The 17,944-nt window shown below is 46.7% G+C and overlaps 1 protein-coding gene across 1 annotated transcript; it reads right to left on the reverse strand.

Moving 5' to 3' along the window:
* Positions 1-8,830: 8,830 nt before the first annotated feature.
* LOC138779120 (G2/mitotic-specific cyclin-B2-like) lies at positions 8,831-17,527 on the reverse strand. The gene is made up of 9 exons (XM_069956562.1): positions 17,163-17,527; positions 14,328-14,456; positions 13,632-13,742; positions 12,874-13,044; positions 12,028-12,186; positions 11,718-11,954; positions 9,390-9,530; positions 9,186-9,296; positions 8,831-9,102 (listed from the first exon to the last, which is right to left on the reverse strand). Exons 1-9 carry the CDS (start codon positions 17,181-17,183, stop codon positions 8,998-9,000), a joined length of 1,185 nt encoding a protein of 394 aa, XP_069812663.1. The 5' UTR covers positions 17,184-17,527; the 3' UTR covers positions 8,831-8,997.
* Positions 17,528-17,944: the final 417 nt, after the last annotated feature.

Here is a 17,944-nt window from a genome sequence, read left to right on the forward strand (position 1 = left end):
CACAGTTTTTGTCTCAAGTCCAAATATAGTGACTAATAGGAAACAAAACTAAAACTGGATCTTCAACATTTCTCATTTTTTTTTTAAACTCATTTTTATTAAAAATGTAGAAAAGAGCAGTACAGAAGAGAAATAACACATGTACAGTCAACAAAGGAATATCATGTACATTCCAAGTATAACCGTCAGGTAGTAAGTATAACCAAAGGCACTGCGTAAAAGCAATCTTCAGCCAAAACAAATTATAACAAACTTACATAACAGAGGTGTTATCTAAGTCCTACCAGGGGAAGAAATTGTCAGGTGGGAATCTTTCCACGCTCCCCATACTTGAGCAAATTTTTTATAACATTTACAGTGCAAATAAATGATTTTATCATACATCATTACTGTGTTGACTTGTTTTTTCCACATGTGGGGATTAGGAGGGCGGAAGTCTATCCATCTGATGGCAATGGATTTACGAGCCAGAAACAACGTCTCCCTTAAAAGAATGCGTCCAGACCTCCTCCTCCAACAAGCCAAATAGGCATACTGATGGTGACAGTGAAACTGGCATTGAGAGGACCGAGGATAATAGCTGGGTCACTTCACCCCAGAAAGAGGCTATGGTCGGGCATACCCACACCATGTGCCAGAAATCTGCAGGGCTATTCTGGCATTTGGGGCACGTGGGGGCTGGGATACGGCCCATTCGAAATAGGCGCTGGGGCGTTAAATAGGCCTGGTGGATAAAATATAGTTGGATAAGTTTGTTATTGGCCACTGGGGATACAAATCTGTGAGACTCTAATAGGGTCTCACAGTCCTCCTCATCAAGTGGGAATAAGTGATTTCCACTTGTCTAGGGCTGGAAGAGGTCTGGACGCCACCACCACAGTGATCAGGTAAGAGTAGAGAGTGGAGACAAGGCTTCCGGGGCCTTGGGATCTGATCACACCTATTAAGGGGTGCGAGGACAGTGAAGTCGATGGGGTTGGGAACTGCGCGTTCAGAGCATGGTGAAGCTGGAGGGATCTGTAGAAGGAGGTGCGCGGGATGCCAAGGGAGTCCCTGAGGGAATCAAAAGTACGTAAAGCATGGTCTACATACATGTCACACATATAGGACCCCTACCTGAACCCAATAGTTATGTTCAGGGAGAAATAATAGGTGTGAGAGAGAGTGATTATTTCATAGCGGAGCCTCCAGGGGGGTACCCTGAAAATGTAATCTGTTCCCGGCCGCTGTCCAGACTTTACGGCCCACTTTGTGGGCTGGTAGTGCCTGTACTCGGGGGCAAGAAGATGCCTCCAAGTAGAACCACAGTGAGATCGGGGAAATAAAGTCCAATAAGTGTTGGTCAGGGGAGTGGCCCGGGTCTACCTGCAGCCATGGATTTTGGTATTTCAGTTACCCTGCAAGATAATAAAGGTATGTTTGGGAGAGACATACCCGCATTATCTTTTGGGCGTTGAAGTTTAGCAAATTGGAGTTTTGATCGTGACGAACCCCATATGAAAGGGATCATAGCGGAATCCGAGTCTCGGAAAAAGGATTGCAGAATTAGGACAAATATATGTTGCAGAGTATAGAGACATTTTGGTAATACCACCATCTTAATTAAATTAATTCAGCCCACCAGTGACAGTGGTAACGAGGCCCAAACTCTAAATTTGTCACAGAAGTGCCCCGACAATGGAAGAGCATTTAGTGCTAGGGTTTGAGTGGTGGTCTTGGCAATCATGATACCTAAATATTTGAAATGGTCCACTATGATCAAACCTTCCAACATGGAGCCCACGCTACCATTTCTAGATGAGCTGAGGAATTGTAGTGAGGATTTCTCCCAATTGATAGAAAGGCCTGAATAGGACCCAAATGCATCGATCAGCTGAATGGCCACAGGCAGGGACCTTTCTGGGTCAGACAAGAATAGAATGAGGTCGTCGGCATAGAGGCAGACTCTGTCCTCCCCGGCAGAGTGGGGGATACCGGACAGTAATGGGTCATGTCTAAGAAGGGAAGCGAGGGGTTCAATAGAAAGAACGAAAAGAAGGGGAGAAAGGGGGCAGCCCTGACGGGTACCTCACTGTAGGGAAAAGGAGAGGGAAAGTAATCCATTTATAGCTATAGAGGCTTTTGGGGCTTCATATAGGATAGAAATCCATCGAACAAAATCTTATCCGAATCCCATCCTTCTCAAGACCTCCAATAGAAAGGGAATTTCCACAGAATAAAAGGCCTTGGCTGCGTCGAGAGACGCCAACGCCCAGTCCCTATCATCATACACTCCCCGCTGGACAATCACCTGTACCCTCCTTAGATTATCTGACGTACTGCAGCCAGGGATAAAACCAGATTGGACCGAGTGTATGATGGCAGGGACCACCTTATTGAGGCGATAAGCCAGCAATTTGGTTAGGATTTTGTAATCAGAATTTAAGAGTGATATGGGTCTATAAGAGCCACATATCAGGGGGTCTTTGTCTGGCTTTAGCAACAGTATTATGTTGGCATCATAAAATGAGTCAGGTAGCCTACCTGTCTCAAATGCTGCATTAAGCACCGCCAGTAGTTGGGGAAGAAGGATGTCTTGGTATTGCACATATAGTTCAATAGGGAAGCCATCCGGCCCGGAAGCCTTGCCTTTAGCCAAAGACGACAACGCATCCCCAAGCTCCTCTAGTGTTATAGGGGCATCTAATAAAGAAAAAAAAATCATTAGTGAGGGTGGGAAGGGGGACAGAAGCTAGAAATCTCTGCCGGGGAGCGAGTCAGCCTGGTACTATACAGGTCCCTGTAATAATGAACGAAGACATCTAGGATGTCCCCATTTCCTGTGGCCAGTCGGCCCATGGCATCTCGAATTTGGATTATGGCTGGAGAGGCAGTGTTCTGGTGGATGAGATAAGCAAGGAGACTGCTGGATTGGTTGCCCTGTTCAAAGTAGCGTTGGTTAGTAAAGAATACCTTACGTTTCGCTTTCTCATGCAATATAGTCATATAGGATCTACCAGCCTGCAGCCATCCCATTCTTTGTTGCTCTGTAGGCTGGGCAATAAACTCTGCTTCCAATCTGGCACATAGGGCAGCCGTCTCATCCTCCACCCGGGTCGCCTCCCTCAAACTTAATGGCTTCATGCAAGATACTCACAGGGGCCTGGGGGGGAGGGGGGGGGGGTTGGTATACTCCCAAGAGGACCACTGGCACCTGAGCAATTTTCCATTGAACAAAGACCGCATGCAGGGACCATTGCACCCAGGGTTTGGCTAAGTATCTATATGACTCTGGAATCATGTGAGTCTCCTGAAGACACAATATATGTGGATTATACCTCCTTACATGTTCAAATACAGATTGCTCTCTTTCGCGGGGTTCCCAGGCCCCTCACATTCAAGGACATTAATCTTGTAGTTCACTTGCACCTCATACAACTAAAAAACTAAACACACACAACTGTTAAACAATGAATAAACTTACAATGAAACACAAAAGATCTACGTGGCTTCTTATACGGGGGAAGTCTGAGAAGCTGAATCTCAGAAACTCAGACTTAGGTTACACCGGTTACCCATTAAAGTACTATGAGCTTTTAGCCACCAAACGTGCACATCTATTGTACGCCCTCAGGCGAACGCTGCTGTAGTCACTGTTAGACCAGATATTTATGGCAGGCAAGGGGGGAGCAACGATAAGGAGGAGGAGGGGGGGGGGGGGGAACGGGGAAAGGAAAAAAATATAAACGCATAAACAGTAGCATGCCTGATCTACGGCAGTGGTTTGGTAGTGGTGGTGCAGAGACCGGTGGCTTTGGCACCCGACCTCAACTGAGTCCTATGAGGAGTAGAATGCAGGGGAATGTCTCAGTTATGTCTTTGTGAAGAATGTTCATACTTGCTCAATAGGGAATCTACATCTCGGTGGCCCATGAGGCCTCTGCAAACATTAACGTGGAGACGGTGGCGACGGACGTCCGCGACCCAGGGATTGAAGCCAGTCATCTGACGAAAAAAGAAGATTGTCCGGCTCCAGATATTCAGTCCCATAAAAGCAAACGTTTATTTGAAGATGAAACAGATACTCCTAGTCCAAAGGATCGAGATGTTTCGGGCTACATGCCCTTAAACTTGAAGCCAGTCATCTGCCTCAGCTGGAGTGTTGAAGAACATGGCCCGTTCATCGTAGATAACACGGAGGCGGGCCGGAAAGGACATAGAGTATATTATGCGCCGTTCTCGCAGCTTTGCCTTCACTGCTGTAAATGAGGCCCTTGTTTTCTGGAGAGCAGCGGAGAAATCCAGGAATAACTGGATGTTGGCATTCTAGTACGTTACTTGGCCCAACCTGCGGGCAGCGGATAGCGCCGCGTCCCTGTCCCGACTGCTGAGCAGGTGCACCAGGAATGGCCTCGGCGGGGCACCGTGTGGCAGCAGCCTGGAAGGTACACTGAGTACAAAAGTACAGGGGTCTTTTCCCTCAGCCCGTTCGGGAAGGCCTAGGATTCTCAGGTTATTGCGCCTGAGGCGATTTTCCAGGTCGTCGGCTCTCTGGGCCCAGGCAGCAGCCGACTTGTCTAGGGCTGTGATCTTAGCTGGCATGGGGGTAGTCATGTCCTTGAGATGGGAGATTCGTGTCTCCGTCTCATTCACCCGGGCCCTGAGGTTCTGGAGGTCCTGACTCAGCAATCCAACGTCGATTTTCACCTCCTCAATCTTCCCGGTCAGAGCAGAGGTGGATGTCTGTATGGCGGCAAGCAGTTGAGCTGTGACTTGGGAAAGTGTAGGCTCGGGATCCGGATCATCTGGCCGCTGAGATGTTTGGCGCCATTTCAGCATCCCGGGCTGCTCGCTGCTGTTCGGCGCCATGTTGGTCAGCTGGCCGGGCAAACTCTGAGCTTTTCTGCAGCGGTGGTCTGCCGTGTACGGTTCATCCTCTTACGAGGGCGACCCGTGTCATTCAGGTGCAATCTGGCAGCGTATATTGGCAGGATAAAGGTGGTAAGCCGGTTACCAGCCAGAGCTCACATACAGCACGTCTACTCTGCTTGGCAGTTAGCTACGCCCCCCCGACATTTCTCATATTTGACCGTTTTAGGATCTGTGGCCTGTTCAAGGTAATGGAAGATCAAGCAACTATAAGAAATTTAATGACAAAAAATGCTTCCCATTGTTATCAAGCATCATTGCACTCCTTCCCTCCTGCCAAACTATCATCCACTCTGAAAAATCAGCTTGGCAATAGCTTTGGTTTACTGGTTATGACTTGTACTCAGTCTACATGCTACAGTGAGAAAGACAACCTGTGAAGATTTGCTGAAAAATTCCATATATAAGATACATAATGGACAGATATAGAACTGCTCCTCATGTACACACAGGACAGCTTATAATGAAGTCACCTAAAACCTATGAAAGTAAATTTGTCAGCTGCAACCTCCTGACACTGTTAGAGCTCCTTGCACCTTTCATATATCTAGCTTTGCACCAGAGATTTAAAACATTTTTCTTCATTCTGGAAGCAAAGTGTCAAAGCGGTGTTTTCAATCCCTTGAAGTGCTGAGGGCTGGGACTCCTCCTTGCTTCCCCTTCCATAATAGACCCTGTTCAAGGAGTCATTCTAGCCCTCTCCAGTTTAGGAGCTCAGGAACACCTCTTTGCACAGGGGAACAAAAGCATTTTTCTACATTGTGGTAGCACAGATTGATATAGGAATAGGTACTGTGTGTCTCCTTGAGCTAAGAGCTATCAAACTGCGAGCAATTTTCAAGGTGAGTTTATGACAGATTCCCTTTAAGGCCGCATTAACACGTTCCGTGTTCAGCACAGAACACAGACATGGAATAGGCAGCATCTGTGATAAGATGCTGGGAGCAGGGGAACTGTATGAATCTGCGCCGCACTGCAATGACAGCGCTGTGGCTTCATTTTTTTTTTTCTATTAAAAGTACATCAAAAGTAAAATAGATGTGTCTCTATAATGTACTACCATATCTGTGCAGTTCTGCCACACTGGTAGTTGATTGACATCCAGGAAATCCACTCTGTCTCCTGCTACCCCCCCTCAGGAGACAGATTCCATGCCTCTGTCTCATTGTGTATATTTGCAGAGCACAAGCTGATTATGCAGACAGGGGGCAGGGTGTGATGTCACAGTAGGCTTGGCTGGATCCCCCAATCCCTTGAGTGATTCCCCATCTCTGACCAGCCTCTTTAGCCTACACCTGAGCAGGCAAAGGTGTGAGAAGCAGCTGCTGTGACTTCACTCATTGTGCAAAAGTCTGCATACTGGACACCGAGTAATTTTACTATAAAATGGCCAATCCCTGTAAGAATCAAGGAGGCAGTTTATTAAGCGCAGCAGAATCTGTTGAGGCTATGCAAATAATTATTCCCAGCATGCATGTCTCCTTGTTCCTTTGACTGAACATGGTCAAGTGCTGAATACAAGCAAGGTGTGCAAAACAGTATGCAGTGTCCTTGACCCCTCAACGCTGAACATGATCTATAAATAAGCTTCCCCTTTAAATTACTAGCTGTTGAGATCAGGCAATCACTTCCAACATCTATTTAAATGAAGCAGTGGCTCGGCATCTAAGATTACTTTGTGTCGATAGTAACACAATATAGATATAAGCTATACAGACTGGCTATTCTGACAGCTACATAGTAATTTCACAGCTTTGGTTAGGTTTCTTGTACATAGATGCCAAGCAAGATATCATTGATGTAATAGATACTGACAAAGCATAAGGCCTCTTCGTTAATATAACACATGGGCTAATTTACTACCCATCAGTATCTTTCCTACACAAGTGAGAATTTGGGGGAGATTTATCAAACTGGTTTAGAGTTAAATTGACTCAGTTTCCCCTAGCAATCAGATTCCACCTTTCATTTCTCAGATTCTTTGGAAAAAGGGTGGAATCTGATTGGTTGCTAGGGGATAAATCTCCTGTGTTTAAGACTCAATTGTCAAGAGACTTCATAGAAGTCACATGCCTGCATTTTAGGTCAGCATGAGCTGGTAGAATGTGCATAAAGCAGCACTATAATCTGCAATTGATACACCCTTAAAGGGGTGGTTCTAAAAAAGTGCCAGAGATTTGCTTACTTCTATTCAATACATTTTTATCGAATAGCATGAGCTCTATATATTTCGGTATAATCAGCATAGAATATAGTAATCAGTAGGAGAGGTTTTCCATTGGGATTTTCTACTGCTCCGGACAGTTCCTGTCAGGGACATAGGAGGCAGCAGAGAGCATTGTGTTAGACTGGAGAGAATACACCACTTACTGCAGGACATAACATACAGCAGCTGATAGGTACTGAAAGATTTTCTTTTTAGTTACAGATCTCTGGCACCAGTTGATTTGAAAAGTTTTGCTTAACTATCCAAAAGGTTATTATAGACAGTCAATCACTTCTCCCAGCTTTACTATACATATGGATGTTTGGCAACTGTTTAAAGTAGCTTTTCAGAGAAAAAAAAAAAAAAGTCTGGTTTAAGTGCTTCACAGAACATGGGTATAAGCCCCAAGTTGTGACTGCAACTGATCAAGTAAACGCAACTGATCAGTTGCACCGATGTTCTGCAGCAGGCTAGTCTTCCTGCTCTGTCTGAGCCTTATGGTGCATTTAAACAGAATTTTCACGATAACTATCGCATGTGGGATAATTTGCTCATGTAAACACAGCGAACGATCAAGCGACGAGCGAGAAGTTTGTTGTGATCTTTCAACATGTTCTCAAGTAGTCGTTGGCTAAAAATTTGCCGATAGCTTAACAGATAAACCGTCTGATTCACAGGGCTTAAGCGATTGCAATAACTAATTTTGAAGCAACAATTTGAGTTTTTTAATCAGCATTTAGACAAAGTGAAATTGTTTAAAGACTGGGCAAATTATTGCTCAGTGTAAACGCACCATTAGAATCAATAGACTTGAGTGTGTCAAAGTCAGTCATGTCAAACTCTGGCCCGTGGTGCCATTATCTTTGGCCCGCCAGGCAATTCAGAATTTTAATTACATCAGGCCCGCCATGGCTACTATACAAGACTGTGGGGAGGGCTGGCTACTATATAAGAGTGTATGAGGGAGGGCTGGCTACTATGAGACTAGTGGGGAAGGCTGGCTTATTTGGGCACTATTGGGAGGGCTGGATAATGTGGGGCAATTTTGGGGTGGGGATTGGCTATTATATGGGTTGGGGTTTAATCATGTCATAGCAATTAACATGTCATTTATCATAGTGCACGGGGCTGGGAGAGGCACACCACTGACAGTGCCAGGAACAATGCACGCTGCTCCGACAGTGCCAGCACCGCTACAGTCACACTTCAAGGTTGGCCCCCAACTTGTCCATTTCTTAATTTTGACCCACTGTGTATTTGAGTGTGACACCCTTCGTCTAGGTCATATGACAGCCTTGAGTGAGTGTCAAGCATGCACTCTAGCTTATCCCGATTATCTGTGGCCTAAACACTTAGTTCTCAATGATCAAAACTTGACGTGGGTACTTTCAAACATTTGCAAACGGGTGTGAGGCAGCGAGAATCCATCACACCCAACCATCTTAGTATTGGGGGGGGGGGGGGGGGGGGGGGAACTCCGAATATAAATGCATGGGGCAAGGAATGCATCTCAAGCAGAATGTAAGACTCGTCTACATAACCATCAGTCTGACTTGCCAACTAGAGTTCACACAGTATAAGTGAAGACAGGTTCTGTGTAATGTCAGGTAGCAGATTGACTGGAATGCACAAGCTGCAAGTCCAGATTCCAGTCAAACACATTTAGATTCACATGTTTATAGGTGCAGGATGTAATTTCTAATTACTTAAACAAAGTAGTTTTATAAAAAGTCAGTTTATTTATAGGTCTCCCAGATGTTGCTCAAAGCTCACAGAACTTAAAAAGTCATAAAAACAGTATTTACAGAGTCAGCAGCATTAATGCCTGAAATGGCAGTGTTATAAAAGTGCAGAAGTGGTAGTCCCCATGCTGTGTGGTTTTATTAGGAGGCAAGTCTTGCAGCCAGGTCTGTAATGACTGGAGACATCAGCTGAGGAATGGTGCTAATCTTCATTAACTTGCTGCTTGCAAACTTGTTTCTCACAGCCTAAGATACAATAGAGAGATCAAGATTTACAGTCCAATATTTGTTTACTCACCAAGTGCCTGCTCCTATCTACTAAAACATACCACATGCTTTGTGAGGTTCTTGTTGACTTTGTTAACATTCTTAGCCATGTGTTTCATGATAGGAGACAAGTCTTCCTCAGTGTATCCAGTGTAGTGCTGCTGTGTGGCACCCTGAAGGAGAAAGTAGCATAAATCAGCTGTCCTAGATTGTGCCAATTACAGACTAGAAGTCAGCCTCCTGCCCTATAGGCATATACAACTTACCCAACTGCCCTGACCAAGAACTTTCTGTGCCAGACAAAGTGCAGCTGAGGCCAATTCAGAAGGTCTAAAGTGGACCATATCATAGTCTATGAGGGTAAGTTCCATCAGATACTTTGCAAGTGTGTGCTGTTCTGCATCAGCCTGAAGAGAACATGTTAGAGAGTTGTTTATAGACAAGAGCCAGGACTACTGGTACTGATACAAGTAAGCAGTTGCATGGGGGAGAACTCCAGCATTAGTAGTGCTCTGCAGTTCAGTCCAATAGTCAATAGATGTGGAACTCACTAGCTACAAGTAAAGCTTCTAGTCTTTACTGCAACTTCATGACAAATTACATGTTAGTGAAAGCGTGCTCCACAAGCTATAGGTGTTGGTCCTAATCTAGTCAAAAGGCAAGAGGAAGGAGTAGTAAGCCAAGAAATGGCTGTTGCCTGTACCATGATTTTTAATGAAGTTACAATAAGGACTAGTATGTAGACAGATGACCCTTAATGGATAGGCCATCACCACAATGTCTACTACAGACATGTATTTGTGAAGTTACGTGTGGTAGACAGCTTTGCATAATATAGTCCAAGCTTTATTCAGTGAATATTTACACAGCAATGTTAAATCCAATACCACAGCTATGGTAAATTGAGATTACACAATGCATGTGTTTGTACACCTGCCATATCTTCTGAGGCACAATCCTTCAAGGTCTGACCTGGGTCCGACATCCCCTACACTAGACAGGGCTTGCCTGACCATCTTCATGGACAACCACCAAGCACAGGGCAAGCTCTGTCTGGTGTAGGGACACCTGACCCAGGCCACTCTAGTCTACAGGATTGTGTACATTGATGTATGCCTTTGTACACCTATCTGATGCACTTACCACAGTTGGGGTGTATATGACCACTATACACCCCAAATAAGAGTTTAGACTATTACACATGCCATTTTACATTTACAGATACAAAGACTAGAAGTTTTACCTAGGAGCTAGTGAATGTTGCATTCTTAGATAAAATGTATACTCTAAGTATGTTTTAGCTTTAAAAGGGTTACCCAATGCTACAAAAACATGGCAGCTTTTTCCGGAGACAGCACCACTCTGGTCTCCAGCTCAGGTGTGGTGTTGCAATTAAGCTCCATTCACTTCAATGAAATGGAGTTACAAAATCACACCCAAACTGGAGACAAGAGTGGTGCTGTCTCTGGAAGTGGCCATGTTTTTGTAGCACTGGATAACCCCCTTAAATTCTAAACTAGAAACTTCCTAGAAGTGCCTAATGGAATCTTAAAAAAAACTTACTGGGATAAGGCCACCTTAACGTGGAATGATGGTTTACATTTGCAAATGGTATACCAAGAGTCTTAATTATCTTTATGGAGATCTTTAGCATCTGTTGGGCTGCTTTGTGTATTTTTATATCTGTTGCTTTGTGTTTGCAGTTCCAGCCATATCAGTGCGCTTGAAAACGAAAAATTCCATCCACGGCTTCAAAAAAAAAAAAATTGTGGTAGCTTTATTGGACCACCACAAAACAGAAAGATAACACGCCGACGCATTGCAGGGTTAGAACCCCTTTGGCCATGTCGGCGTGTTTTTATCTTATCTTTTTGTTTTCTGTTTTGTGATGTTCCAATAAAGCTACCACAATTTTATTGAAGCCATGGATGGAATTTTTCATTTCATGGACTTTCCGGGTTGCGGCCTGCAATACAGCCAGAATGTGCTTCACTCCCAGGAAGTCCACACACCTGCGCTAATTGTGGCTATCAAGGGTAAGCTGACATTCTTTTTATGATATAGCAATGTGCTGCCTAGTGAGAATTGTGTTTCAGGAGAGCTGACCAAATTTGCCTTTTGCCTGTATTCCTAGTTGAATCTTTGTTCCTCCACATTAAGACTGTATGCAGCTTTTAGTGTTCACCACTACATACAACAAAACCCCACCCTTGAGTGTTAGCTGTAATCCATATTCCAAGTTGCTGACACTGTTCGATCAAGGACACATGGTACATTTCCAGCTGTGCTTTCAGAATGTAGGAGAATGCTCTGGTAGAGTCAGAGGCTATTTCTGAGCACCTGACAAGCTGGCAGCTTCCTTTCCCCTTCCCTTCTTAGTTGACAGTAGGAAGTAAGGAAGTAGAGTCCCAAGCAGGCATTACAGCTTGCTGCACTTCAAGAAGCCCTCTAATTTAGAAATACAATTAAAGCTTTCTGATCTGGAAGGACAGATATACGAAAGTACCATGTTTGTCTTGTAGCTGATAGATTCCCTTTCATTTGATGTCAGATCACATTGCCCACTATCTGTGTCCTGTGGGGTTTAAACTTACACTACAGCATTTTGATGCACGTCTCAGGAAGTGAAGTGGCAGTGGACGTCCCAATCCAAAGTTCAGCTCACGCAGCATCAACAGTTCCATTTCTCTAATCTGGAATGCAGTATAAGCATTGTCCGTGATGTAAACAAAGTCTCCAACCTCTGGGCTGTACATTTCTTCATATTTGGAAGCCAGGAGAAGCGAAGTTACACCAACCAACTGAAGCTTTCCACGAGAGATAGGCTGAACCTATGTATAGAGAGGCATTAGTATAGTAGGGTGAACACACACACACTAAACTAAAGACACCAGAAACACTTGCCTGCAGAAACTGATCCATGATAGCAATGCTCAGATACAGAGTTTCCTGGAGCAGTTGGAACCTAGAGTGAACTTGAACTAGCCAGTCAACCAAGATGGCCCTCATGCGTTCATTTACCTCCTTTCCTTCCAAGTATCGTGTCCTTATTGGCTGCTGAAGCTAGACAGGACAGAAACAGGACATTTTAACCGTAGAAGTTCTTAAATGCATTATTGCAAAGTGTGCCATCTTATCAGCTTGTGGCCCTTTGGCTGCTGCAAAACTGCTATTCCCATCATGGATAGCCATTTTGACATAATCATCACAACATGGAGGGCCATAGGTTGGACACCCATACTCTAGCCTTCTTTACAGAGATTCTCAGTCAGACTTCAGAATACCCCTTTAAAGGGAACCTTTCACCCCTCGTGCCGGGGTGACAGGCTCCTGACTCCCCGTTAGAGCCCCCTATACTCACCTGATCCCACCGGGTCCCGCTTCTGGAGATGGTCGGGTCACGGAGATCTCAGCCGCTCAGAGCATGACGGAGCGCTGGACTCTGTCATTCTCTATGAGTGTTTGACTAATCTGAGGAGCACGCGCCGGGCGCCGATATCTGTGACCCGACCATCTCCAGAAGTGGGACCCGGCGAGATCAGGTGATTATAGGGGGCTCTAACGAGGAGGGTCAGGAGCCTGTCACCCCCGCAGTGGGGGTGACAGGTCCTCTTTAAGTACAGCTCATGTTCCTTGCCAATCAGTTATAATTTGGTATATAGACCTTGGGCCAGCTTGTGCATATATGCTGGGGACAAGTTACACTTTCCCATTTTATTGCCCACCCACAAATTGGGGCTGCAAACTTACTTCCAGTTGCTTCAGATAGTTGTAGATATCCATTACATATTCACTACACAGTTGAGGGTTGCCTCCATCTTCAGCATCAATATCCTCCACATTATTCAGAGCATCGGAGAAAGCTTGACAGAGTTCCTCTTCCTCCTTCATTGACACATCCATAGGTATTGGAGAGGATTCCTTAGAGTCAAAACATTGGTTAGAAATATGGTTCTTCCACATTTGTAGCCAGTCACCAGCCTAAGTTATGCAACAAAGCCTTGGATTAGAGTAGTGCTTCTCAACTATCTACTGGAGCCTCACCCAACAGACCAAGGCAAAGCCTGGGACTTACCATCTGTGGTAAAAGTCCATTAAAAAGCTGAATATACTAGGGCTACCTTTAACCCGTCTCCCAAGCTCTATATACTAACATAGTACAAAAATTACACAGTACAAAATTAATAATTTTGCTAAAAAGCGAGACTTATGCAAAACGACTGCATATCAGTTACTTTGTGAAAACTGGCTCCTCAGCTGGGCCTCACCAACAACAAGGGGGCGTCTAACAGTTTGGAGACCCATGCTCTAATCCATGGCTTCTCAAACGGCAGCCCTCCAGCTGTTGCAAAACCCCAATTCCCATCATGCCTGGACAGCTAAAGCTTTGGCTGTCCACACAAGATAGAAAGGATAGCACAGTATGAAGATACTCCATTGGCAGACCTTTCTGTAATTTAGAGCAATACATGCCAATTAGAGGCCTTTGCCCTCAACTAGAAACTTACCTCTGCCGGAGCTTCAATTACAGTCACCTTCACAGGGACCGCCTTTGGCTTCATGCTGACATTTGCCACTTTAGCTGCAGGTTTGGATGTCTTCACCACTGCATTTGAGTTCTAGCACAAATAAAGCAAAAGTGAGATTCTACTACAAGTTCTCAAATACAATGCAAGAGCCACCTAAATACCAAAATACCCAAGTACCAAATACCAGAAGAGTACTTGGTAATGTAGTCAACTAGCAAAGTTAAAGCTCACCAAGTACTCTTGATCTATAGCAGTATACACATCTGACTCCTATGCATGCGTATCTAGCAGGAAGCTGCACTGCTGCTCCTGTACCAAATAGGAGCCCTGCAGCAAAGATATTCCTGGGCACCTTTACCAGCAAAGGCAGTGGACTGTTCATTGCTAGAACCGAGGACTTTACAGTAATGCAACAGAGGCTCAACTGCAAGTATGGCAGCACTCATACCACTAGTTGTACATATTTCATTTAAGTTGTAGTAGTAGACCAATGAACTGGAATAAAAAAAAAAAAAAACACAGCAAGCCACAGAGTAGTGTGCAACTAGCAAAGACAAATTTTGCAGCCGTGGTTGCCAATTTGGTCATGTTGCACCTCATGTCATCTTAGTTGAGATGTAGCAGTGTGACAGTCATGTTGTAGCACAAGCTTAGACAAACATGCACAATGCTTACTTTTCCTACAGGCTGCTTTCCACGCACTGTAACTTTATTTCCTATTTCTCCCAGAGCAGCTCTCCTGACATTCAGCTGGGCCTTAGCCCTCATAGCTCCTGTAACAGCATTGTCCGCTTCACGGGAAATCTGAAAAGACATCACGATTAGTACAAGGTTAAATGGATTCTATAGTTCAAACACTGCAACATGCATCACATGTGCAAGAATGTGGCTGGTGACTAGAGTTAGACTTTACTAAAGTCTGTGTTTTCTTTAAACATTCTTGAAGACAGACCCAACACCAAACAGGCTCAAGGAAACGCTTGTTTTACATATCAGTATTGACCTTTCCAGAGAAGGCAATCTGCAGTTTGCCTATTTTTTTGCAGCAAGCCCCCCAGTACTTTGCTGGCATAGACTATACAAGGAAGAGGAATTACCCTTTGACAAGTTTTGTCCATTGCTACAGGTGGTAAAAATAAAAGATACTCTCCTACTCCAACCCCATAGCTACCACCCCTGCATTGCCCCACCAGTACTCAAGTTACCATATGGCTGCAGGGGACTGTAATAATCCACCTCAGTTACTGGTGGGAACATACTGGAGATGGGAGGGTGCAGTACACTTCTGCCTAGTGCAAGATAACTGCTCCGCACAACAGAATTGCAAAGAGATGGGGGCCCGTGTCGGGGTATCAGCCGCAGTACATAGTATAGTACACAGCATGGCATAGAGATGGGGGCCATGTAGGGGTATCAGCCGCAGTACATAGTATAGTACACAGCATGGCATAGAGATGGGGGCCCGTGTAGGGGTATCAGCCGCAGTACATAGTATAGAACACAGCATGGCATAGAGATGGGGGCATCAGCCGCAGTACATAGTACAGTACACAGCATGGCATAGAGATGGGGGCCCGTGTAGGGGTATCAGCCGCAGTACATAGTATAGTACACAGCATGGCATAGAGATGGGGGCCCGTGTAGGGGTATCAGCCGCAGTACATAGTATAGAACACAGCATGGCATAGAGATGGGGGCATCAGCCGCAGTACATAGTATAGTACACAGCATGGCATAGAGATGGGGGCCCATGTAGGGGTATCAGCCGCAGTACATAGTATAGAACACAGCATGGCATAGAGATGGGGGCATCAGCCGCAGTACATAGTATAGTACACAGCATGGCATAGAGATGGGGGCATCAGCCGCAGTACATAGTATAGTACACAGCATGGCATAGAGATGGGGGCATCAGCCGCAGTACATAGTATAGTACACAGCATGGCATAGAGATGGGGGCCAGTGTCGGGGGTATCAGCCGCAGTACATAGTATAGTGCACCATACACAACAGATCAAGGCATTACAGGCATGGCTGCTGTGAGCATCTGCCCCTCAGCTCCCGGGAATCACCCAGCTCGGCAAGGAGCAGCTCCATCCACACAGCGGCCCAAGGAGCAGCTCCATCCACACAGCGGCCCAAGGAGCAGCTCCATCCACACAGCGGCCCATAGAGCAGCTCCATCCACACAGCGGCCCATAGAGCAGCTCCATCCACACAGCGGCCCATAGAGCAGCTCCATCCACACAGCGGCCCATAGAGCAGCTCCATCCACACAGCGGCCCATAGAGCAGCTCCATCCACACAGCGGCCCATAGAGCAGCTCCATCCACACAGCGGCCCATAGAGCAGCTCCATCCACACAGCGGCCCATAGAGCAGCTCCATCCACACAGCGGCCCATAGAGCAGCTCCATCCACACAGCGGCCCATAGAGCAGCTCCATCCACACAGCGGCCCATAGAGCAGCTCCATCCACACAGCGGCCCATAGAGCAGCTCCATCCACACAGCGGCCCATAGAGCAGCTCCATCCACACAGCGGCCCATAGAGCAGCTCCATCCACACAGCGGCCCATAGAGCAGCTCCATCCACACAGCGGCCCATAGAGCAGCTCCATCCACACAGCGGCCCATAGAGCAGCTCCATCCACACAGCGGCCCATAGAGCAGCTCCATCCACACAGCGGCCCATAGAGCAGCTCCATCCACACAGCGGCCCATAGAGCAGCTCCATCCACACAGCGGCCCATAGAGCAGCTCCATCCACACAGCGGCCCATAGAGCAGCTCCATCCACACAGCGGCCCATAGAGCAGCTCCATCCACACAGCGGCCCATAGAGCAGCTCCATCCACACAGCGGCCCATAGAGCAGCTCCATCCACACAGCGGCCCATAGAGCAGCTCCATCCACACAGCGGCCCATAGAGCAGCTCCATCCACACAGCGGCCCATAGAGCAGCTCCATCCACACAGCGGCCCATAGAGCAGCTCCATCCACACAGCGGCCCATAGAGCAGCTCCATCCACACAGCGGCCCATAGAGCAGCTCCATCCACACAGCGGCCCATAGAGCAGCTCCATCCACACAGCGGCCCATAGAGCAGCTCCATCCACACAGCGGCCCATAGAGCAGCTCCATCCACACAGCGGCCCATAGAGCAGCTCCATCCACACAGCGGCCCATAGAGCAGCTCCATCCACACAGCGGCCCATAGAGCAGCTCCATCCACACAGCGGCCCATAGAGCAGCTCCATCCACACAGCGGCCCATAGAGCAGCTCCATCCATACAGCGGGCTGCAGCCCGGGAGGCCTGGGCTCTGCAGGCGCCATGATGGGAGACAGGGAGGGGCTGATGGCTGCACATTGCTGCACGGCTCCCGCACACACCAGCCGGCCCGGGGCTACACCAGGCCCCTAGGACAGTGATAAAGCCCGCATCCAGCCACAGCCAGCACTCGCTTACAAGTGCGGGGAGAGAGCCGCCTCTGCACACGGACAGTACTTACCACAGCACGGCGGGTCGCCATCTTAGCACGGGACAGATAAAAGAAAAGCTAAAACAAAACCGGTAAAACCCACTGCGCCCACGTCCTCCACTACCACACACTGCGGATTCTGCTCCCAACAGCAATGGATGAATTTTAAATATCGCTCCTCGCCTCCTGATTGGCCGAAACTTGTGGGAATGCTCGTTTCCTATTGGCTTAACGGCCCTGTTCAACGGAACGTGCTCCCCTGGCAACCAATGGAGTTAACCCTTCGATTAACGCGCGTCCCCTCCGAGCACCTGTACACCAGGTGACTTGTCCAATCTGCTTCTAAATCTACAGCTGTGAGGACAACGCTAATGTAACCGCCTGAGCACAAACCGGACAGAGTTGGAAATATCGCGAGAAAGCGAGCAGCAAAGGCTCTTGGGAAATAGCTGCACTACGTGACGTACTAGCCTGTGACTCCCGGCACATGCACACCTGATTACCTTTGCTGATAGCACGGGCGGCCTTATGTCTACGTCCTCCTTCTCCTCAGTTGTAGGCTTGCTGGTTGTGTTATGTAGTTACCGCACTCATTGCTGTGGCTGGCCTGAGACCAGTTCACATGGTGAGCTGATAACTGTCTCCATGCGGATTGCAGAGAGTGCTGGAAGGCTGCCATGCTGAAGTTGGTTTCTTATTCAGCACTTTCTTATTCACAGGACTTTTTGTTTAAATTTTTAGCCATTTTTCTTTAAAAAAATTTATATTAAAGGGGTTGTCCAGGATTTCTTTTAGTAAACTAGCATTGCATT

This window comes from Dendropsophus ebraccatus, chromosome 1, assembly GCF_027789765.1.
Source record: "Dendropsophus ebraccatus isolate aDenEbr1 chromosome 1, aDenEbr1.pat, whole genome shotgun sequence".
NCBI lineage: Eukaryota > Metazoa > Chordata > Amphibia > Anura > Hylidae > Dendropsophus > Dendropsophus ebraccatus.